This window comes from Rhinoderma darwinii, chromosome 3 (genome assembly GCF_050947455.1).
Source record: "Rhinoderma darwinii isolate aRhiDar2 chromosome 3, aRhiDar2.hap1, whole genome shotgun sequence".
NCBI classification, from domain to species: Eukaryota; Metazoa; Chordata; class Amphibia; order Anura; family Rhinodermatidae; genus Rhinoderma; species Rhinoderma darwinii.
This window is the reverse complement of record NC_134689.1, coordinates 235,634,582-235,658,869: the sequence shown is the minus strand read 5'-3', so window position 1 is coordinate 235,658,869 and position 24,288 is coordinate 235,634,582. Positions and strand designations below refer to the sequence as shown.

The 24,288-nt window shown below is 42.4% G+C and overlaps 1 protein-coding gene across 6 annotated transcripts in view; it reads left to right on the top strand.

Moving 5' to 3' along the window:
- The window catches only part of AHCYL2 (adenosylhomocysteinase like 2), a 145,289-nt gene that overhangs the window by 93,980 nt on the left and 27,021 nt on the right, over positions 1–24,288 (top strand). For 2 of the 6 annotated variants that reach the window (XM_075857541.1, XM_075857545.1), the window contains exons 2-6: positions 2,827–2,935; positions 8,268–8,411; positions 9,137–9,237; positions 9,928–10,030; positions 10,180–10,274. In XM_075857541.1, coding sequence (XP_075713656.1) covers positions 2,827–2,935; positions 8,268–8,411; positions 9,137–9,237; positions 9,928–10,030; positions 10,180–10,274 — 552 coding nt within the window. Of the gene's footprint in view, positions 1–2,823; positions 2,936–8,267; positions 8,412–9,136; positions 9,238–9,927; positions 10,031–10,179; positions 10,275–24,288 lie in introns of all 6 variants that reach the window. The other 4 variants (XM_075857540.1, XM_075857544.1, XM_075857542.1 and 1 more) reach the window with 3 other exon arrangements.

Here is a 24,288-nt window from a genome sequence, read left to right as displayed (position 1 = left end):
CAATACACGCCCAGTTGGAAATACGAAAAAAAACACGCCCAGTTGTCTATTTCAAAGCTCATTTGCATAAATATAAAATTGCTCATAACTTGGCCAAAAATTATCGTTTCAAAAAAACGTTACCGTTATCTACATTGCAGCGCCGATCACATGCAATAGGAGATAGGGATTTGATAATCTGGTAACAGAGCCTCTTTAAGTCAAACCTGCCCAATCCCTTATTCCCCTAACATCTGCCTTCGGGGATAGTGCAGGACACCATATACAAAATAGTCAGGTGAGCTTGTCATTATAGCGTTCAGACTACTTTTCTGGTGTATGGTCCGCTTTAGACTAGTAAGCAATCTGAAATGTTTTGCCTAATGTTAGGTGAATAGAAGGCCTACCAGAGGTTGATAAATGGGAAGTGTATAAATGAAAGAGGCTAGCAGAAATTTAAGCGGTTGTCCACTCAATTTGTTCAGTGTAAATCTGACAGGCAATCTGTTAGGACGTGCCTCCGGCGCGTCCTAACAGGCATATGTCCAGGGCAGACCTGGGAGCTTTTATCAGTCCCCCGGCTGCCATGACACCCCATCGGAGACCCGCGATTGCATTCGCAGGCCGCCGATGGGTGACAGAGGGAGCGCACTCCCTCTGTAAACAAAGTTAAATGCCGCGGTCCCTATTGACGGCGGCATTTAACGGGTTAAACGGCCGCGATCTAAGTAAACTTGGATCGCGGGCGTTGGAGCAGGAGCTCAGCTGTCATCAGACAGCAGAGCCCCGGCTCCTGCCTGCACGGGAGACCCGTGCAGGACTTAGACTAGGCTGACGTGAAAAGGCGTCAGCCTAGCCTAAAGCCCAGTAGTGAATCACGTTAAAAGGCGTATTAGTGGTCACTAAGGGGTTAATTGAAAAACTAATAATTAAATGTTTGATACTTAAATCCAATGTGCATAATAATTTGGAACACGGTGTGTGTATGTGTGTGTATATGTGTATGTATGTATGTATGTGTGTATATATATATATATATATATATATATATATAAAAAAAATGGTCAATCTCTAAGTTTATTTTTTGTGTGATTGTTATATACCAATATAAATGCATAGTGCAAGGCAAGGAGCGCAGCTCAGGACAGGGGCATGCTTTGCCATCCAAGTGCAACCATGGCTCCGCTAAAGTGCTCAATCACGCAGCTAGGTTTATGATCCCTGTTCCTAATCATCCCAATGTATTCTGAGAATACGGACCATAAATAAATCTGGGGGAATGAGCACTTTATGATAATACTTCAGTAACCTGAGATCTGTTAACTATATAGGTTTGTCTGTTCTTGTTGAAGAGATCAAGTGACCAACTCTTTCAAAAGTATTGTAATGTATTGTACGTTGCAAAGAGAACTGTTAGTACACCTTTATGTTGTAATGTGACTTTTTTTTTAATGGAAAGCATAATCGTGTAATTGGTATACTAGTGTTGTAGAACAGGGTGTGGACGACAATTTGTATAGCTTTGACTACCTGCTGGCGTAATACATTAAAATTCACCTAATGTACTGTGTAATTATAGAGCACGTGGCCTACATAAAGATAGTGTTGATGTTTAGGCCTTGTTAGGACTCTTGTTAAGAGTTTAGAGGTTAATGTGTGTTGGTGTAATTGGCTATTAAACCTAACTATGTACTAGTGAATTCTGGAATGTCTCATTAACTTGGGTAGTGGGAGGTCCAATTTTGCCCAAACCAAGAGATAAGGCAGGATGAAACCAGAGTTAGCGGGATCTTGGGTATAAAGTATGAATTCGCTGTGCCCAGCTCATTCACAAAGATGTCTGATTCTTGGTGGTCGCTCGGTATGTTGAATAACAAAAAGAAATACAACGTCAATGGTGACGTGGACGAAAAATCTCAGGTGAGGGCAGCATTGAAGGCCTCTTTATCTCCTGGTCTTAGTGCATTGCAACATGCTAAGAAATAAATAGCCTTAGAAATAAATGTTTAAGTTGATCGTTCAGAAATTGGATGAAGTCGCATTTGCTTTACCTGCTAGAGTTTTGTATTTTCTTTTCCACAACAAAGTAGTTGGTACAATATCAACTTTAATTGTTTATCCAGTTCTTTTCAAAAGTTTATATGTATGAACACATTTCATATTTGACAGCTTCAGCGTTAAAAACAATTTTTTATGGAACCAAATACGTATATTAAGGTTTTTATGAATCTCGTTTGAAAAATGTGTTACATTACTGACCATGAACTCTTATGACAGCAGTTCTTTGTCTGCTTGATTTGTTTTAGCCCAGTGTTAAATCATAGAATTAATTTTCTTATTCTCCTTTTTTTTAAATTTTATGTTTAACCAGATTGTAAAGCTAAAACTTTTAATGGTAATATTCTCTCTTTCAATTTTCAATACAGTCGGTGGAATAGAAATGGTTCTTTGTAGCAGTTCACATTATTTTTATATTTGATTTTTTTCAGTATAATGTGTCCTCTCTGAAATCCTCCTATTAAGATATCTAAGGCTGCATTCATACAGCCATTATGTTTCTATCGTAGAATCATATTTGCCGCAAAATCCAGCCCTCTTTGGCTGGTTTTAAGTGTGGATTATATAGGTGCAAATCCCAGCCCAACTGCGGGGTCTAATAACCCAAACAAACGTAGTCATAGATCCCTGCTGGTCTCTTGCAGTTTCTATGATCACATTAGTGTCTGCATTAAAATGTGACTGTATTTTAAACCTCATAGTATTGGTATGTTTTATTTTTTTTTCCTTACAGCAATGAACTGTAAATGCTTCCTTCGATTCAGCTGCTTTTTGTATTTTTCGCAGCAGATCCAGTTTGCGGACCAGAAGAGAGAATTTAATAAACGCCCAACAAAGATTGGACGCCGCTCCTTGTCTCGCTCTATATCCCAATCCTCAACTGATAGCTACAGCTCCGGTAAGTGAAAAATTAATTTGAAAAAAGTCTGTCTTTATGAAATCCTACATGGCGGGCCTAATCTATCTGACTTCATGACAGTTGCACCTATCCAGTTGACAAGCAAGTAAAGCGTTCAGCTAGTACAGTACTAGGTCTGTCTCCAGCTTGCCACTACACATGCTTATGGTGTGTGTACAGTCTAATTAGGTTTAATCCGGTTTTCATTAGAAACCAGTTTTAAAAAAATGTGGTAGAGACAGGATGAGCAGTATTATTACTTTAGCTTTAGAAGGTTGACTCTATTGTACATCTGGAGGCCTAGATAAGGCAGGATAGGTGCCGATACACATTGGACAAAATTCAGACTAATCCACTGATCTTATGTGTATTAGGGACACCAGACTAACCCCCCCCCCACCCCCCCCCACCAGCAAATGACGGTGGAGAAGAAGCATTGGGCATGTTGAACATATGATTATTTGTTCCCTCTGGAGATGAGCTTCTTCCAGAGGGTCCTGGCGGTGGCTTATTCCCCTTTCCTCAGAGATTACAGGAAGAAAGTGTGTACCTTAACCCCTTCCCTCAAAACGACGTGTCTGGTACGTCTTTGTGCGTGGGGGAATGTATAGAGCGCGCTAAATACCTGCGTGGAACCGCGACCGTGCTGTTCCTGGCTGTTTAAACCCTCAAATGCTGCGGTCAATCGTGACTGCAGAATCTGAGGCATTGAAAAGAGGGGGATGGCCCCCTCTGACAGCTCATCACCCCCCCCCCCCCAATGAGATCGGGGGGTGACCTATGGTTGTCATGGCAGCTCAGGGGCCTAGGGGCCCCAGGACTGCCTTCACTCTTCCTCTGCTAAACCCTGCCTGTGATCTAACTATCACTGGTACAATACACTGCAATAGTAATGTATTGCAGTATATTGTCATCTCTTCAGGCATCTGTTAAGCCCTGCCACATCTAACGATCGCTGGTTTAAGTCCCCTAGAGGGACTAATGAAATGTGTAAAAAAATAAAAAATAAAGTGAAATAAAGTTTAGTAGTGGAAGAAAAAAAATCATTAAAACTTCCTAAAACCCCCCTTTTTCCTATAAAGTAAAAAAAAGTTAACAAAATTGGTATCGCTGCGTCTGTAAAAGGTCTGAACTATTAAATTATAGCATTATTTAACATGAACGTCGTAAAAAATGAAACCTTTTAAAACACCAAAATCGTTATTTTTTGGTCAACTTCGCTTCCAAAGAAATTTAATAAAAGGTAATATAAAAAATATGTACCAAAAATAATACCCATAAAAATTACAGCTCGTCCCGCAAAAAATAAGCCCTGGCACGGCTCAATCGATGAAAAAAGAAAAATGTTATGGATCTCCGAATGTGGCGACGCAAATCAAGTGTTTTTTTTCTTTAAAAGTAGTAAAATATAAAAAAAAAATATTAAAATTTGGTATCACCGTAATCGTAAGAATAAAGTTACGTCGTCTTTTTTACCGCAGTAAAAATGAAACCCCAAAAATTATTTGAGGAATCTCAGTTTTTTTCCAATTTCAGCCCGCAAAGATTTTTTTTTTTCAGTTTCCCAGTACATTATATGGTACTTAAAATGCTACCAATATAAACTACAACTCTTGCCGCAAAAAATAAGCCCTTACACCATTCTATTGTGGGAAAAAGAAAAGTTATGGTTCTTGGAAGGCGGGGTGGTAGAAATGAAATTCTGAAAAATGGCTGCGGCGGGAAGGGGTTAAATATGGCTGCCCCATGAAAGGTCTTAAAAATAGCTACAATATTTAAAAAATAAAACATTATTTTTCTTCTACGGACTTACATCTAAGGCTCTGTTAACATCTGCGTTGGTGTCCTGTTCTGACGTTCCGTCAGAGCTTTCCGCCAGAACGGGACCCTGAACTGACACAAACTGACGCAGACGGAAACCAGAGGTTTGATTTCAATGGTGACGGATCCGGTGCCCATGGTTTTCGTTTGTCTCTGTTGTGCACCGGACCCGTCATTTCGCCGGAAGTAATAGCGTTGCCGACTCTGGCTGGGGATTCCACTCCAGGAGGAGTCCCTGATGTCCATATCCATATATGGACAATAACCTCAGGGGTTTCCTCTAGGAGCAGAATACCTGGGCAGATCATCGGCAACGGGGATTCCACTCAATCAGTAGCCACTGACGTCACTGTCCATATATGGACAGAAATGTCAAGGGCTTTCCCGAGCACAGCAATTGAAGTAGCCCTGTCCCCGGGGAGTCTTCGGCGAGGGGAGGTGCTCCCTCTGCTCCTCCGTTCTGAACTAATTCTGAAGCAGGGAGCTGATGGTTCCCTGCTTCAGACTTGGCTTCAACTCAGCAGGACATACCCCAGGCCGCCTTCCCTGGCGGGTGCTGCCGGAAGGTGGATGCGGCAGCACCCAGCGTTCATCCGAGCACAGTTAAAATAGATAGGCGCCGGACCTAAAAACGCTGCAGGTACCGTTTTTGGGTCTGGCTCCTGCACAGGTCCAGCGCCGTACGGAGCCATGACTGATGTACCCTGTGAACTGCCCCTTCGCTAGCAAGTGCAATAATGCAGTGCGCTTTGAACAACATAAGCCGCTAAGTTCTTCCAATGTTGTTGGATTGTGCAACAGTTGCCTTCATTATTTTTTAAAGGCCAGTTGTTGTTTTTTAGGAATCCACTGAATACTGGGTTTTGAGGTTAAAGATTGCATACCCATGCCTACATATTTTAATGTTGGTTTTATACTTTTAATGAGGTTTTAATGTTGAGAGTAGCAAGTTTACAAGATTAATTCTTTAACAGGGCACCACTGTCAGGCGATATGCGGTGTATGGCTTACGTCTGTACTCTATATTGTGTATTAGATATGAGTTGACTATAATAAGTAACCTTTTTGTCTAATAAACCTGTGTCTATAATTTTTGTAATCCATACGACTATCTTGAATTTCTGGCAATAGATTAACGCAAGTAAAGACCAAAGAGAAAAGCCTTCTAATATGCTAGTCACAAGATCTGCCTTTTTTTCTTTTTTTTTTTTTTTTGCGAAATCCAGTTTTAACTGGTTGATCTTTTCCAACTCTGGCCTTTCTCTCTTCATTCTCATGCAGATATTCTGTCAATGTCATTCCTTTATTAAGCACAGATTTTTAGGGCTTTAGGTCAACGTGGGAATCTAGCCCGGAAAATGCCAGGCTCCTGTCTCACAGGGATTTGCAGGTCAGGCTGGCTTCTGGACAGAGCTCTGCTGGGGACTGGCCTTCAGGGAAATATTTCTGCGTGGTCTAATCCTTGATCATGCAATTTACTTCAGAAAAGGTCTGCTACTCAGTGACTTTTATTTTATTTGAATTCATTTATTTTTTTTACCCAACTCTATTCTAATGTTCTCATCTGTCTGATTTTATACTTTTTGGTACACTATGGTTGTTGAATTGAATGAATTTCCTAACAAAAGTATAGTCAAACATATTCCAGATTATGGGGCTAAATTGCACATATAGGCATAAACCTGTGCTACGCTTCTGTTATTACTCTTTATAGGGGGTATTCCCATCTCACAGTGACCTAAAAGTTAGGCCCCGTACACAAGCCCATGTTTTCATCTATCTGTAAATACAGATCCGTAGTCATCCGTAACTTATCCATATATACGGAAGGGTGTCCGTAAATACGGCCCTTTTTGCATCCGTATTTGGTCTGTATATACGGATCCGTAAAAAAAGATGGAGGCTGCAAATGATGTCACCAACATGTTGCATTGCAACGCTTCCGTAAATATGGACTGTTTACGGATGCACATCCGTAGCCGTCCATATTTACGGAAGCACCAGTAGGATTCTATGGGAGAGTCCATTACGTAATTATGTACAAGAATAGGACAAGTTCTATCATTTTTTTCAGCACGGACACCCATCCGTAAAAATACTGAAAGGAGTCCGTGGCCAATAGAAATTAATGGGTCCGTAATTACGGATGAAATATATGGTCGTGTGCATGGGGCCTTTTGCCTAATAAGCGGTCTTGTTGTTAGGCGCTCGTTTACACGGCCCACGTTGGGCCTTGTAAGGCCACCTTAACTTTGTAAATAATTTTCTTTACTTATCTTGTACCACTTTTTAGTTGCATGCTGTTTTATTAGCGGTTAAGTCTGAATTCTTCTGGATTCCTGTTACCAGTGCATTGTGGGAGCCCAGATGGCAAGTACACACTTAGACCTATGCTGTTAGGTCACATATCAAATAGCGGAGCAGCGCTAAGCTGCTGTCTGGAAAAACAAAACAAAAAAAACAGCGTTGCAATCAAAATCAATACAAAACCAAAAAAGCAAAGTATTTGCAAAATTACTTTGCTTTTTATTAACGTTTTAACTGAGATTTTGGTAAAATGTGGAAATACACTTTAAGTACTCACTCTGGTAACATTCCTCTATATAAAAACCTCCTGCACAACCCCTTTAACTCTGCAAGGCCCCATGCGCACGACTGTAGAATTCGTCCGTAATTATGGATCCATTAACTCATATTGCCCATGGACACCTTCCCGTATATTTACGGGAAAGAGTCCGAGCGGTAGAAAGCCTCCGCAAAAGATAGGACATGTCCTATTTTTTTCTTTTACAGACTGTGCTCCCATATTTTAGAATGGGATCACGGCCCGCAATTGCGGGTGGCTGTACATGGCACTCCGTGCCTGTGATTACGGGCACAGTCGTGTGCATGTGGCCTAAATGTGTGAAAGTAAAGCAGAGCATTTGGTGGTTTGTAAAATTTACCTTTCAAAACGCTAAGAAGATATATTGTAAAATGTCACCATGGAGTTTTGGACCTAAAAACAAAATGCCATGAACATTCACTTTGAGGATAAAAGTAAAATGTCAGTTACTTCTTCATTGTGCTATTTTACATAATGAAAAAGTGCAGCTGACATAAGTTTCTTACAAACCCGGACAACTACACCGTCTACCTATGCACAAGAGGGTAGAAGCTGGATATTGTCACATTACAAGCAGCACATGCATTACCGTCATTTACAGTTTAGACTAAGGGAAAAAATGTGCATAGTTTTTGTATGGAAGCACAGATCCATCAATTTCTATACTTGTCACATGTCTTTCGACTGTTACTTCTTCCAAACGTTGTGTGATTGTCACCGTAGCCGGACACATGCAGTAATAGTTTGGAAGCAAGGCATTCATTCTTATTGTATTCTTAATTTTATTGTTAAGTAAATGTACTAGCAGATCAAGCAAGGTGGACTATCCTGTTCAGCTATCTCTGCACATACGTCATAAAAGGCAAAACACGTTTTGCCTTTTCTGATTATATCCTCTTTCACTAGCTGCTTCCTACACAGACAGTTCAGATGATGAGACCTCTCCGCGGGACAAACAGCAGAAAAACTCCAAGGGCAGCGGTGACTTCTGTGTGAAAAACATCAAGCAAGCTGAATTTGGGCGTCGGGAAATTGAAATTGCTGAGCAAGGTAACGCTGGTGATCTGGAATTGTCCAGGCACCTTTTCTTTAACACAAAGTATAAAAAAAGAATTTCTCCTCTCCTTTGATCTTCTCCTGTCTCATGTTGCAATCAAGACTGCCATTTATAAAGAATTCTGTGTGTCCTAGGAGGTCCTAGATCTTTCCTCAGCTCTTCTAGTCAAATACCCTTCCTTTAGGTTGATGGCATCTGTCTGCAGTAGGAACCCTCACCAACTGCTCTGTCTGCAATAAATGAGCAGACGAGCCCCTCACCAGCCAGTCACAATCTGTGCCATAAAAGTGACTGCAACAATGCCGCCATATGCTCACCAGAAACTTTGTATATGCAACCCTCTTAACTGTCTTGTGGAGAAGATGAGGGGCAAATTTTTCATAATTTGGTTCTATATATTGTCTCTGGGTAAATATTGAACATCTTGCCCAAAGGAGGCCATGTAGTCCCATAGTGCACAGAAAATCCATTAGTTGTTCATAAAATGCATTTAAGCTTAACCCGCTGCCCAGAAAACCAAATAATCCTATAACTCGAAGCTTTCATATTACAGGTTATTCAGTAGATAATGACAAACAATGTTAGTAGATACTGTAGTGTCTGTTGTGCTACAATTTGGCATTGTATTTAAGTAATACATTTACTACTATATTTATTGTTCCATTGAATTTTTTATCAATTCTGACTTTACTATTCTGTTTTTTGTTTTCTTATGTAGAAATGCCTGCATTGATGGCTTTACGCAAGAGGGCACAAGGAGAAAAACCATTGTCTGGAGCTAAAATTGTTGGCTGTACTCACATAACAGCACAAACTGCGGTGAGCTGGACCGCGGTATTTTTGTCTTTTTATGAGATTAATTAAAAGCTCGTCAAGTAAAGTTATGATGTCTTTCGTTTAGAGATACATTGACAGCCTTTGGTAACTTGAACCTTTTATGCCTTCACATGTAGAATATATTTTCACTTAAATTTTATGCATAATGGGGGAAAAGTGGAGTAGTTGCCCATGGCATCCAATCAGGCTGCTGCTTTCCCTTTTTTAAAGTACCTCAGTAAAAGGATAAGTGGATTCTGATTGGTTGCCATGGGCAATTACTCCACTTTTCCTTTTCATCTGTTTTCATAGCTCGCCTACTTTTTTAATAGCAGAAAAAAACAAATTATTACACATTTTAGAATGTATTGAGTCACTTGTCCAATTTTTTGGAGTTATGGTAAGATAGAAATGGTGTTTTTAGGACTCCTTGAAACTATGCTTATAATACTGATGGCTTTAAATGCTGCTTTTAACTCTTACAAGTAAAGCTCCTTTTCACAATAAGACATCCTTTACTTTAATGCATCATTTCATACGCCCATGTCTTATCAGGGTTATCCTGTACCTGGCTTTTTGAATGTGGTGGTTGAATTCCTGTATATGTTGCGTTATTCACTAATCCCCATCTGGCCGTGGAATAGTAGTGTTGATGGCAAGAGACCAAATGGTTCAACTGCTTTCATTTTTCAGGTCCTTATTGAAACATTGGGAGCTTTAGGAGCTCAGTGTAGATGGGCTGCCTGCAACATCTACTCCACTCTTAATGAAGTGGCTGCAGCCCTGGCTGAAAGTGGTAAGCTTTTAACACCTTAACACAGTGACATGTTGGCAAAGATAAGAGTTTAATTGGTGGTTTGCACATTATAACATTAACATTTGAGACCAGTGATGTGAGCGAGGGCAAAAATGTGTCAGTAATGTGTGAAACTTCTCCACATGCAGGTGTTCCAGTGTTCTCTTGGAAAGGGGAATCAGAAGATGACTTTTGGTGGTGCATTGACCGGTGTGTGAATGTGGAGGGTTGGCAGCCAAACATGGTGAGTCTATTTTTGTTCTTTAATCGTCAAGTAAAGTGTTGAATTTGTAATTTGTTCTGTTCTGTCCTTGTGGCTAGGAGGCAGTCACGTTCCTAGGGATGAACTGCTGCCGACAGCTATTGGACATCATGGACGCAACTTAACTGCGGCCTGGTAATCGCAATGAATGGAGAAAGACCAGCGGTGCAGACATACAAATATATTAACAGTAAAAAAATCAGTACCCTTTTTTGGTTTGAGCAGTAATAGTACATAGTGAGTTGATCCCTGGAGCTGCCGTACTATTACGGTGTAGTGATGGTTCCGGAACAGGAACTGTGCTTACGTCCTCACTTGCTGGCGTAGGCGCTCTAATATACGGGATCGGAGATTACTCTAATACCAGCCATTAAATCCCTCGGATGCCGCTGTGAATAGCAACCATGGCACCAAAGGAGTTTGAAATAGGGAGAGTCTGGGTTACTACGGCAGCTGGGGCCTAACAAACGTCCCCATGTCTTCCATTGCTAAGTGCATATTATTAGATTGCCTGTCAGTGTGATGGCTTGTCCACACACAACGGAATTGCTGCAGAAAATACTTATCACCGCTTTAAGTCCCGTTGAGAGACAAAATTTGGTTAAAAAAAGGTTTACATTCAAAATACCCCTTTTAGAGTATAAGGCCTAGTTTACACGGAGTCTTTTGACGTGGAAACTGCAATAAAAAAATGGCCGAAAAGCCGACCTGCTCACTCTTCAGGCGTTTCCAGCTCTGACCTCACATTGAAATGAATGGGAGGCAGAGAAACTCTTTTGCAACTAAGCGCCGCAGGCAAAAAAAATAATTTCTGTGCCCGAAAAAACGCGGCAAAGAGTGCAGGCATGTCAAAAGCTGCCTCAAAATTCCTGAAGAAATATTTTTCTGCCTGCTAAAAAAACTCAGTGTGAACATACCCTAAGAGGCGCTTGCAGCAATATGCTCACATCAAACAGAAGGCTTATGGAGTCCCTATGGTTCCTTACTACTGATCTGTAAATGTTGTGTGCTGCTGCTGTATGGTGCCTCCCCTATGCATTGTCTAGAGAAGATTTTCACCAATCGAGTAATACATGAATCTGACAGGAAAAAAACCACTGTGAAATCTGAGGCATATTGAAATATAGTAGACCTCCATAGATTAATGTGGGTGCCTCATTATGGCTCCATAAAACTAGGAGCGTGTCTGGAGCTGTGATACGGTTGTATGCATGAGCTCTAAGAGAGGGAGATTTATAAAGCTAACAGTATAGATTATATTGGTGGGGGGAAAAACAGACTGTGGGGAGAGGACTAGACAACTGGATAAGGAGATCCTTTTGTTACAAAACAGCAGTGAAAATAAAAAGGCCCAAATAATGTCAATCACCTTTCTGATAATAAAAGTGAAAAACTGAAAGGAAAGTTAAAGTGTATGTTCACAAATGCAAGCAAAATGGGGGAGCTGGAGGCCTTGGTACGGGAGGAACATATAGATATAGTTGGTGTTGCTGAAACATGGCTGGACTCTTCACATGACTGGGCTGTAAATCTACAGGGTTTTACACTGTTTCTGAAAGACAGGGCGAATAGGAAAGGTGGTGGTGTATGTCTGTATGTGAGAAGCGATATGAAGGGGAGTGTGAATGAGACATTAGAGGGTGAAGATTGTGAGGAGGTTGAAACCTTGTGTGTGGAACTAGAAAGGGAGGAAAACACTACACCAAAAGTAATTTTTTCAATCTATAGACCCCCCAATATAACTGAGGAGATGGAAGATCAGCAATATAAACAGATGGAGCGGGCTGCACAGGCGGGTACTGTAGTGATAATGGGAGATTTTAATTACCGGGATATATATTGGTGTCATGGTTCAGCTTCAACTGCAAAGGGGAGACATTTCCTCAACCTGTTGCAGAAAAAGTTTATGGGCCAGTTTGTGGAAGACCCGACTAGAGGTGAAGCTCTGTTGGATCTGGTCATTTCTAATAATGCAGATCTTGTTGGGAATGTCAATGTTCGTGAAAACCTCGGTAACAGTGATCACAATATAGTTACATTTTACCTATACTGTAAAAAACAAACACGGGCTGGGAGGGCAAAAACACTTAATTTTAAGAGAGCCAATTTCCCCAGGATGAGGGCTGCAATTCAGGATATAGACTGGGAAGAACTAATGTCAAATAATGGAACAAATGATAAATGGGAGATTTTCAAATATACTTTGGGGAATTATAGTGCAAAATTTATTCCTATAGGTAACAAGTATAAATGACTAAAATTAAACCCCACATGGCTTACACCTTCTGTGAAAAGGGCAATACATGACAAAAAAAAGGGCTTTTAAAAAATACAAATCTGAGGGTACATCTGCAGCCTTTGTAAATTATAAAGAGCTTAATAAAATCTGTAAAAAGGTAATAAAATTAGCAAAAATACAAAATGAAAGGCAGGTGGCCAAGGATAGTAAAACAAATCCCCAAAAATTCTTCAAGTATATAAATGCAAAAAAGCCAAGGTCTGAACATGTAGGACCCCTAGATAGTGGTAATGGGGAGTTGATCACAGGGGATCAAGAGAATGCAGAGTTACTAAATGGGTTCTTTAGCTCTGTATATACAACAGAAGAATGAGCAGCTGATGTAGCCGGTGCCAGTGTTGTTAATATATCAGTTGATATACTGAATTGGATGAATGTAGAGATGGTCCAAGCTAAATTAAATAAAATAAATGTGCACAAGGCCCCGGGACCAGATGGGTTACACCCTAGAATTCTTGAAGAGCTTAGTTCAGTTTATTTCTGTCCCCCTTTTCATAATATTCAGAGATTCTCTAGTGACTGGTATAGTGCCAAGGGACTGGCGCAGGGCAAACGTGGTGCCTAATTTCAAAAGGGGCTCTAGGTCTTCCCCGGGTAATTATAGACCAGAAAGCTTAAAGAGGCTCTGTCACCACATTATAAGTGCCCTATCTCCTACATAAGGAGATCGGCGCTGTAATGCAGGTGACAATAATGCTTTTTATTTAGAAAAATAATATTTTTAACCACTTTTATGAGCGATTTTTAGCTTTATTCTTTATTCTAATGAGTTTCTTAATGTCCAAGTGGGCGTGTTTTTACGTTAGACCAAGTGGGCGTTGTACAGAGGAGTGTATGACGCTGACCAATCAGCATCATGCACTCCTCTCCATTCATTTACACTGCACTAGCAATATAGTTATATCGTTATGTGCAGCTTCATACACACACTATAGCATTACTACAGTGTAACCTGTCATTTCAAACGAGATTACGCTTGCCTTGCTGGAATCTCACAGAAAAGAGTCAGAAGTGTCAGGATTCTGAGTACACATGAAGTCCAGGCTGGTAGTGATGTATATTCATTATCAGGACACTGTAGTAATGTTATAGTGTGTGTATGAAGCTGCACATAACGATGTAACTATATCGCTAGTGCAGTGTAAATGAATGGAGAGAAGTGTATGACACTGATTGGTCACTGATTGGTCGGCGTCCTACACTCCTCTGTACAACGCCCACTTGGTCTAACGTAAAAACACGCCCACTTGGGCATTAAGAAACTCATTAGCATAAAACTAAAAATTGCTCATAAAGTGGTTTAAAATAGATCGTTTTTCTAAATAAAAAGCATTACTGTCACCTACATTACAGCGCCGATCTCCTTATATAGGAGATAGGGCACTTCTAATGTGGTGACAGAGCCTCGTGATCTCGCTGTGTGTGCAGTGAAAAAAAGCTGGGCTGGAACGATGAGAAGTGTATGACACTGATTGGTCAGCGTCATACACTTCTCTTTACAACACCCAGTTGGTAAAAAGTAAAAAAATGCCCAGTTGTCTATTAAGAAACTAATTATCATAAATCTAAAATTGTTCATAACTAGCTCAAAATTGATTGTTTTTCAAAATAAAAACTACGATCTACATTACAGCTCCGATCAGATTATGTAGGAGATAGTGCATTTATAATCTGGTGACCGAGCCTCTTTAAAGAGAACCTTTCACCTGCCCATACATGTGCAGTGCTGCACAAACCCTTGGGCACTTTAAATAAATTTTCCTACCCTCCTCCGTTATTTCGATATCGGTGTCGTTATATTTGGCACCCGATATTTAAATAACCCCCTGAACTGTCAAGGGGGCGTTTTACTATGGCTGTGACACTGTCCAATCAGTTACAGACAGTGCCACAGCAAGAGCTGGAGGGAGGAGAGCGTGTGCACGTGCAGCTCGGATCTATGTGCGCGCGCGCGCGCTCTTACTCTTCGGCTCTCGGCAGACAAGGACAAAATTGTGCGATCTCGTGAGAGATCACACCGTTGTCTGCCGAGAGCTAAAGAGAGAGCGTGCGCACACACAGCTGATTGGACAGTGACACAGCCATAGTAACACGCCCCCTTGCCATTACACGGCACCAATCTCGACATTTTTTTCCTACCCTCCTCCGTTATTTAAAGTGCCCCAGAGTTTGTGCAGCCCTGCCCATTACATGCTGCACTCAGCTGCACATGTATGGGCAGGTGAAAGGTTCTCTTTAACCCCCTTTAGGCTTGGGTGATAGTCGCAGATTTGTGTTACTCATTTTCACCCCATGTCGCTTTCTTGTTTGGTTGCATGTAAGTCACATGTACATGCATTGTGACTTACTGTATTCCCATGGACTGCTTCTGTGTCTACTGGGGCAGCAGGTGTCTGTAGCTCCAGCCTTACACATAATATGATTTAATTGATTCTACTGTAAATGCAATACAAACTTTGTGAAAAAACTTTCGTTGATGTAATGCATATCTATCCTAATATTCATTGCCCCTATGTATGTTAGTAGGAGTTGTGCGTTCCCATAGCCTGTTAACATGACAACTTAAACATATAGTTCAGCTTTTGATCATCATTTTTATAGCTCTGTTCAATATTTAAAAAAATAAATAAAGATGCATCAAGAAGGGTCGTGCCTGGCCTAGTAATTTGCCGCAAGATACATGAATGGACTTGTAAGAAGCTGCAATGTTTAAGCCTATTTTGAGAAGAAGCAGCTTGAAGTTAAACATAAATGTTAGCTTGTATACAGACCATTGATCACTCTGATGACTCCACAATAGTTGAGAACCAGGCTTTGCAGTAGACGGAGGCAGACCTCTGCCAAGTGGGAGAAGTTGCTTGGATACACTTTGGACAGAGAAGAAGTATACAATAAGTGGAGATGTGATGCAGCATCTTAATCAGCGTGAGCAACGATAGACAATATACTGTAGATTGTGGGAACTGCGAGACCAGTTGAGATGCCAATTTGAGTTCTTTAGAGCCCTGGCAATAATGACTTTCATAGATCTCAACATAAAACAATTCAAATGGTTAGCAGTCAGTAGGACATATCTAGACACGTTGGCTGCCTGCCTTTGAATAGACCGGATATTAACCTGTTGCCGCATAGCACCGTAATAGTATTGTTCATAGTCCGTTCGTACACACCGTACGGTTATGACCCTGGCTTCACTAATGTACCCACATAATCACGAGCAAGAGTGTGGCTGTCAATCATAACCGTTCTCTAAGGCCCCATGCACACGACAGTCTGCTGATGGCTGCTCGTATATTCGGGCCTTGCTTCCATACAAAGTATGGGAGCACGGGCCGTAAAACACACAAAAATGAACATGCTCCATAATTCCCAGCACAGTTCTACGGCATGGACACCCATCCGTAGCGATACGGAAAGGTGCCCGCGGGCAATAGAACTGAATGGGTCCGGTTTCACGGTCAAGTGCATGGGACCTAACTCTACCTGCCGAGAAACCACTAATCTCCGCCGTTTAAACCATTCTATGCCACGGTCGTTGCTGACCACAGCTTGGAGGAGGTTTCACAGAGGAAGGAGATAGTGACCCTCTAAGTTCCACGTGAGTTTTCTGTGGCACAATCGCTGCTCATAGATGGTATGGGCAGACAGCCCAGTGTCCATTGAAGAACCCGAAGGCTGTCTTTTTAATATGAAGAAATCAATCAAATCGATCACTAAAGATAATCCCTTTAATGGGCTAAACCTGTGCAATAAATGTATAACTCTGTTTAAGATGACTAGTGAATGGCATAAAAACCTTATTTTTTTTCCCTGATATTATAAAATTGTAAAATTAATTGCTAATGTGTGTATCCCAAAATTATGCCTAAACACAGAACAACTTGCCCTTCAAAAAAAAAGTGTTCTACAGACCTGTTGAATGTGAAATAATTTTTTTTGTTCTAAATGCTAAAACTGGCTGTTTTTTAAAGGAGTTAGGTAACATTAAAAACAAAGATACCAGAATGTTTGTCCCAATTGTGGGTGGCATCGTTTGTGTGAAATGGACCTTAGACAGTTTTGATTGATTTTCAATGGGAGGTGGAGGTGCCCTATCTTTGGCCGCTAATGGCTCTGACCTCCCATTGACCTCAATGGGAGGCAGAGAAAGCGTATTTCGCAGCGTTTTTTGCCCGCGGTGCTCAATGGCTGCGGGCAAAAAAACGCGGTAAACAGTGTGCAGGTAGATCAAATTCCTGACGGAATTTTGAGGCAGAATTTTCTGCCTGCAAAAAACTCTGTGTGAACATAGCCTAAGGCTCCTTTACAGCTGTGTTTATGGTCTTTGTTTGAAGTATTAGGGCCTGTTCACATCAGCGTTGACTTTCCGTTGCGGGGTTCAACGACGGAAACCTCCGACGGAACCCCTCAACGGAAAGCCAACGCTGATGTGAACAGGCCCTAATACTTCAAACAAAGACCATAAACACAGCTGTAAAGGAGCCTTAGGCTATGTTCACGCAGAGTTTTTTGCAGGCAGAAAATTCTGCCTCAAAATTCCGTCAGGAATTTGATCTACCTGCATGCCGTTTACCGCGATTTTCACCCGTGTGAACATACCTTTAGAGTGATAAAAGTGAAGTGAATGACTTTTCAGTTGACCATTTCACACAGCGTGTATTTCACAAGTTTTTTTTGCGAATTTTACATGCCTCCCCTGCTAAATGTCTTTATCCCTCCATCCTGCTGACAGTCTCCTCCAGCGTCACCATACAATCTTGCTGACAGTCTCCTCCCCGACCTCCTGCTGACAGATACCTCACCACCTCACGCGATCACAGTCCGCACACCGTCCACACTGACAATGCATCTAGCAACGGGGGGCCGTCGGGGTCATGAAAGCGGGGGTCTATGAGAGAGAGAGGGACAGACAGAGACACACACACGTTACCTGCAGTGCAGCTGGTCTTCATAATGGCGCCTGCTATCTCCCTACAAACCGGCTTCTCTGCTGTGTGACTCTGACCTGCATCTGCGCAGTACAGAGCCAGATAGCAGAAGCAATGAACGGCTGCCGTTCATTGTGTCCTATGCCCTGTGCTGCCGTATTCCATCTGTTTGTGTCATTAAGAGACACATACACAGATGAAATAAAACATGGGAGCCCCCAGCACAGTAAGGGCTCGTTTAGACGAACGTGTAATACGTCCGTGCAACGCGCGTGATTTTCACGCTTGTCGTACGGACCTATGTTAGTCTATGGGGCAGTGCAGACAGTCCGTGATTTTTGCGCAACGTGAGTCCGTTGCGTAAAACTCACGACATGTCCTATATTTGTGCGTTGTTCGCGCATCACGCACCCATTGAAGTCAATGAGTGCGTGAAAATCACGCATGCCACACGGAAACACTTCCGTGGGACGAGCGTGATTCGCGCAACAGCTGTCAAACTATGAATGGAAACAGAAAAGTACCACGTGCTTCTCTGTTTACAAGCATCCAAACGGAGTGTCATAATGATGGCGGCTGCGCGAAAATCACGCAGCCGCGCATCATACAAGGCTGACACACGGAGCTGTTAGGGTATGTGCACACACACTAATTACGTCCGTAATTGACGGACGTATTTCGGCCGCAAGTACCGGACCGAACACAGTGCAGGGAGCCGGGCACCTAGCATCATAGTGATGTACGATGCTAGGAGTCCCTTCCTCTCCGTGGAACTACTGTCCCATACTGAAAACATGATTACAGTACGGGACAGTTGTCCTGCAGCGAGGCAGGGACTCCTAGCATCGTACATAAGTATGATGCTAGGAGCCCGGCTCCCTGCACTGTGTTCGGTCCGGGACTTGCGGCCGAAATACGTCCGTCAATTACGGACGTAATTAGTGTGTGTGCACATACCCTTAAGTTCCTTTTGCGCACGCAAAACGCCACGTTTTTTGCGTGCGCAAAACGCACACGCTCGTGTAAACCCGGCCTAAGAATGTCAATTAAAAAAAATTACTTTGAGAAATTAAATAAAATCAATATAATATTTTATTAAATAAAAACACATTAATTACAAAAAAAAATCATGACACGGTCCCTTTAACCTGGTTCGCTCATGTGGCAGCTCCTCAATTTCATTAGAAATTTACTGTGCTTCTGAGAGCACATTTATTGATCGTATCCTTATTTAGCTTACAAGTGACATTAAACTATAACAGGCTGTCATTGAGTGGCTACATCGACTTACCTGCAAACGCTGATGCTGCTGCAGAATCAACTGTAGCCTCTGGTGCCGATGTGTCCTCGCTCGTCTGACACGATGCAGGACCTGTGAGTGACGTCACAGCGTGATCTCTCGAGAACACGGCTGTGTCTGCACTGCCAGAAGCTGGGCGTTCTGAAGAGAAGTGGATGATACTTCTCGTCACAACGCCCAGCTAGTAAAAGTAGTAAAAACACCCCGATGTACGCACATAATAGACGCCCAGTTGTACTTTTACTTTTCAACACGCCCAGTTGTACTTTTGCAAGCCTAATTTGCATAAATACAAAAATGGTCATAACGTGGCCAAAAATGCTCGTTTTTTAAAAATAAAAACGTTACTGTAATCTACATTGCAGCGCCGATCTGCTGCAATAGCAGATAGGGGTTGCAAAATCTGGTGACAGAGCCTCTTTAAGGAGCAGACAATTTTTTTCAAATCTGACATGTATCACTTGAAGTTGTAACTTAGAATCACTTGAAAAAATAAAAGCATTTCAGAGATTGTTTTCTCGTGACACATTGGACTTTACAGGCTCTGTCACCACATTATAAGTGGCCTATCTTGTACATGATGTGATCGGCGCTGTAATGTAGATATGACTTATATTAGCTTTAAGCTAATGAGTTTCTCAATGGACAACTGGGCGTGTTTTACTATATGACCAAGTGGGCGTTGTGGAGAGAAGTGTATGACGCTGACCAATCAGCGTCATATACTTCTCTCCATTCATTTACACTGCAGATAGCGATATAGCTATATCGCTATGTGCAGTCACATAAACACACTATAACGCTACCCATGTGTCATGACAATGAATATACATTACCTCCAGCCAGGACGGGATGTGTATTTATTCTCCTGACCACTTCTGTAGCGTCTCTGTGAGTTACAGCACAGCGAGATCTCGCTGTGAATGACAGCTTAAAGCAGGGGTCTCAAACTCGGCCGGGTAAGTGGGCCGCATATAGAAAAAATGGGAAGTTGTCGGGCCGCATTACTTTAAAATTTGATACAATACAAAATTATTGTTAATCAATTAGTTATTTGAACTACTATAACACTATATTACTAGAATAATAATACTACATTACTATAATAATAGCGCTAGGTTTAAAATTTGAGATATTTCTCCACGTGCTTATTTCAACAATCCAGCTTTCCAGTTTAAGTGTCGCTAAATGCAGTCCGGCGGCTCAGTTAGCACACATGTCAAGATTGGGCAGCCCCTTTTTAGATAGTGCCGCAGTGCCCTCTGTGGATGCTGCCGCAGTGCCCTCTGTGGATGCTGCCGCAGTGCCCTCTGTGGATGCTGCCGCAGTGCCCTCTGTGGATAATGCAACACACCCCTAGATAAGGCCACAGTGCCCTCTGTAGATAAGGCAACACACCCCTAGATAAGGCCACAGTGCCCTCTGTAGATAAGGCCACAGTGCCCTCTGTAGATAAGGCCACAGTGCCCTCTGTAGATAAGGCCACAGTGCCCTCTGTAGATAAGGCCACAGTGCCCTCTGTAGATAAGGCCACAGTGCCCTCTGTAGATAAGGCCACAGTGCCCTCTGTAGATAAGGCCACAGTGCCCTCTGTAGATAAGGCCACAGTGCCCTCTGTAGATAAGGCCACAGTGCCCTCTGTAGATAAGGCCACAGTGCCCTCTGTAGATAAGGCCACAGTGCCCTCTGTAGATAAGGCCACAGTGCCCTCTGTAGATAAGGCCACAGTGCCCTCTGTAGATAAGGCAACACACCCTTAGATAATGCCAGTGTCCTCTTTAGATACTGTCACACACCCACTTGTAGATAACGCCACAGTGCCCTCTGTAGAGGCTGCCACAGTGCCCTCTGTAGAGGCTGCCACAGTGCCCTCTGTAGAGGCTGCCCCAGTGCCCTCTGTAGAGGCTGCCCCAGTGCCCTCTGTAGAGGCTGCCCCAGTGCCCTCTGTAGAGGCTGCCCCAGTGCCCTCTGTAGAGGCTGCCCCAGTGCCCTCTGTAGAGGCTGCCCCAGAGATGTCAGGGGCTTGCCCAGAGCTGGAGTCCCAGGCAGAGCGCTAGTAGGCTCTTCCTGGGACTCCAGCTGTGCTCCTGACATCACTGGGACTCCTGCTCTGGGGAAGCCCCTGACATCATTGTCGATGTATGGACAGCGATGTCAGAGGCTTCCCCAGAGTCCCGGAGCAGAGCCGATAATAGCGCTCTACCCGGGACTCCGCTCTGGGGAAGACCCTGACACACTGTCCATATATGGGCAGCGATGTCAGGGAATTCCACAGAGTCCCGGAACAGAGCCGATAATAGCGCTCTGCCCGGGACTCCGCTCTGGGGAAGACCCTGACACACTGTCCATATATGGGCAGCGATGTCAGGGAATTCCACAGAGTCCCGGAGCAGAGCCGACACCAGCGCTCTGCTCGGGACTCCGGCTCTGGGGAAGCCCCAGACATCGCTGTTCATATGTGGACAGCGATGTCAGGGAATTCCAGAGCCGATACTAGCGGCTCTGTGTCCCGCGGGCCGCAGATGACAGCCCCAGGGGCCGCATGCGGGCCGCGTGCTTGAGACCCCTGGCTTAAAGCGTAATCTTGCGAGACTACGCCTGCTATGCTGTAACTCACAGAGACGCTACAGAAGCGGTCAGGAGAATTAATACACATCACGTCCTGGCTGGAAGTAATGTATATTCATTGTCATGACACATAAGTAGCGTTATAGTGTGTTTATGTGACTGCACATAGCGATATAGCTATATCGCGATCTGCAGTGTAAATGAATGGAGAGAAGTGTATGACGCTGATTAGTCAGCGTCATACACTCCTCTGTGCAACGCCCACTTGGTCATATAGTAAAATATGCCCAGTTGTCCATTGAGAAACTCATTAGCATAAAGCTAATATAGGTCATAACTCCGTCAAAAATTATTGTTTTTCTAAATAAAAAACTTATGTTTAATGGCACTTATAATGTGGTGACAGAGCCTCTTTTTAAGTTAGTGGTAAAATTTGGTCGACACATTCAGACACGTTTATTTATGAAAAACACCAAAATTTTTAGAAAAATTGCCAAAATTTGAATTTTTTTAACTGTATTTGCTTGTAAGACAGATAGTAATACCACACAAAATAGCTACTATTTCACATTTCTCATATGTCTACTTTGTTTGCATTGTTTTTTTGAACGTCCTTTTATAGGACGTTGCAAGGCTTAGAACTTTAGCAGCAATTTCTCACAACTCCAAGAAAATGTAAAATTTTAGGGTCCGGTTCCGTTCTGAACTGGTTTTGAGGGCCTTATTTACTATATACCCCCTAAAAATCACCCCATTTTAAAACCTGAACCCCTCAAAGTATTCAAAACAGCATTTAGAAAGCTTCTTTACCCTTTAGGCGTTTCACAAGAATGAAAGCAAATTATAGGTGAAATTTACAAATGTCATTTTTTTTAACCCCTTAACGCTCCAGGACATACTATTATGTCATGGTAAGTGCATCGTTCGCGCTCCATGACATAATAGTATGTCATGGAGTAAACACGGCGCCGTTCGCGCGGGGCGCGTGCATGAGCTGTGATAGCTGCTGTTTCCGACAGCAGACTATCACTGCTCAATGTGCCGGGACCGATCGCGGTGGTCCCCGCAGATTTAACCCCTCAGAAGCCGCGTTCAATAGCGATCGCGGCTTCTTAGGGGTTAATCCGCCATCGCCGGCCTGCTACACGATAGCGGCCGGCGATGGTGACTATGGCAACCGGACACCAAAAAATGGCGTCCGGCTATGCCATAGACGGAAGCCTAGTGGGTCCTGACAACGTCAGGACCCACTATGCTTGCTGTCAGTGAGTAGCTGACAGCTCTAATACACTGCACTACGCATGTAGTGCAGTGTATTAGAATAGCGATCAGAGCCTCCTGCCCTCATGTCCCCTAGTGGGACAAAGTAATAAAGTAAAGAAAAAGTTAAAAAAAGTTGTGTAAAAATAAGAAAATAAAAGTTTTAAAAGTAATAAAAGTAAAAATCCCCCTTTTTCCCTTGTCAGTCTTTATTATTAAAATAAATAAATAAATAAACAAATAAACTATACATAATTGGTATCGCCGCGTCCGTAACGGCCTGAACTACAAAATTATTTCATTATTTATCCCGCGCGGTGAACGCCGTAAAAAAAAAAAATAATAAACCGCACCACAATCACAATTGTTTGGTCACTTCACCTCCCAAAAAATGGAATAAAAAGAGATCAAAAAGTCGCATGTACCGAAAAATGGTCCTGATCGAAACTACAGTTCGTTACGCAAAAAATAAGTCCTCGCACGGCTTTTTTGAAGGAAAAATAAAAACGTTTTGGCTCTTAGAATAAGGTAACACAAAAAGTGAATTATTGTTTACAAAACGTATTTTATTGTGCAAACGCCATAAGACATAAAAAAACTATAAACATCTGGTATCGCCGTAATCGTATCGCCACGCAGAATAAAGTGAATGTGTCATTTATAGCGCACGGTGAACGCTGTGAAAAAAATAGAACAAAAAAACAATAGTAGAATTGCGGTTTTTTAGTCACCGCGCCACCTAAAAATAGAATAAAAACTGATCAAAAAGCCGCATGCACCCCAAGAAAACTACAATGAATTCCTCAAGGGGTCTAGTTTCCAAATTGGGGTCACTTTTGGGGGTTTTCCACTGTTTTGGCACCACAAGACCTCTTCAAACCGGACATGGTGCCTAATAAAAAAGAGGGCTCAAAATCCGCTAGGTGCTCCTTTGCTTCGGAGGCCGATGCTTCAGTCCATTACCGCCCGAGGGCCACATGTGGGATATTTCTCTAAACTGCAGAATCCGGGCAATACGTATTAAGTTGCGTTTCTCTGATAAATCCTTTTGTGTTATAAAAAAAATGGTATAAAGAGGATTTTCTGACAAAAAAAAAAAAAGTAAATTTCACCTCTACTTTGCTCTAAATTTCTGTGAAACACCTAAAGGGTTCATAAACTTTCTAAATGCTGTTGTGAATACTTTGAGGGGTCTAGTTTCTAAAATGGGGTATTTGATAGGGGTTTCTAATATATGGGCTCCTCAAAGCAACTTCAGAACTGAACTGTAACCTAAAAAAATAAATAAATGAGGCAATACTTCGCTTCTTACATTATACTGATAATGAGACGTGCCCACCCCGAGATGACCCCAGTTTTGACCGTTTGTATAAACGGAGACCCCTATTAGACCGTTTCAGTGCCCGGTTTTCCCAAGCATACACCCCCGAGACGTGTATTTCTATTGATGAGTCCCTGGTACATTTTAAAGCGAGGGTTCAATTCCGCCAGTACCTGCCGGGTAAGAGGGCAAGGTATGGCGTGAAGATGTATAAGCTGTGAGAGTGCATCAGGGTATACCTACAGGTTTAGGATATATGAAGGAAAGGCCACCCCCAAACCAGACTGCATCCTGGACTACAATAGGTACATGGGAGGGAT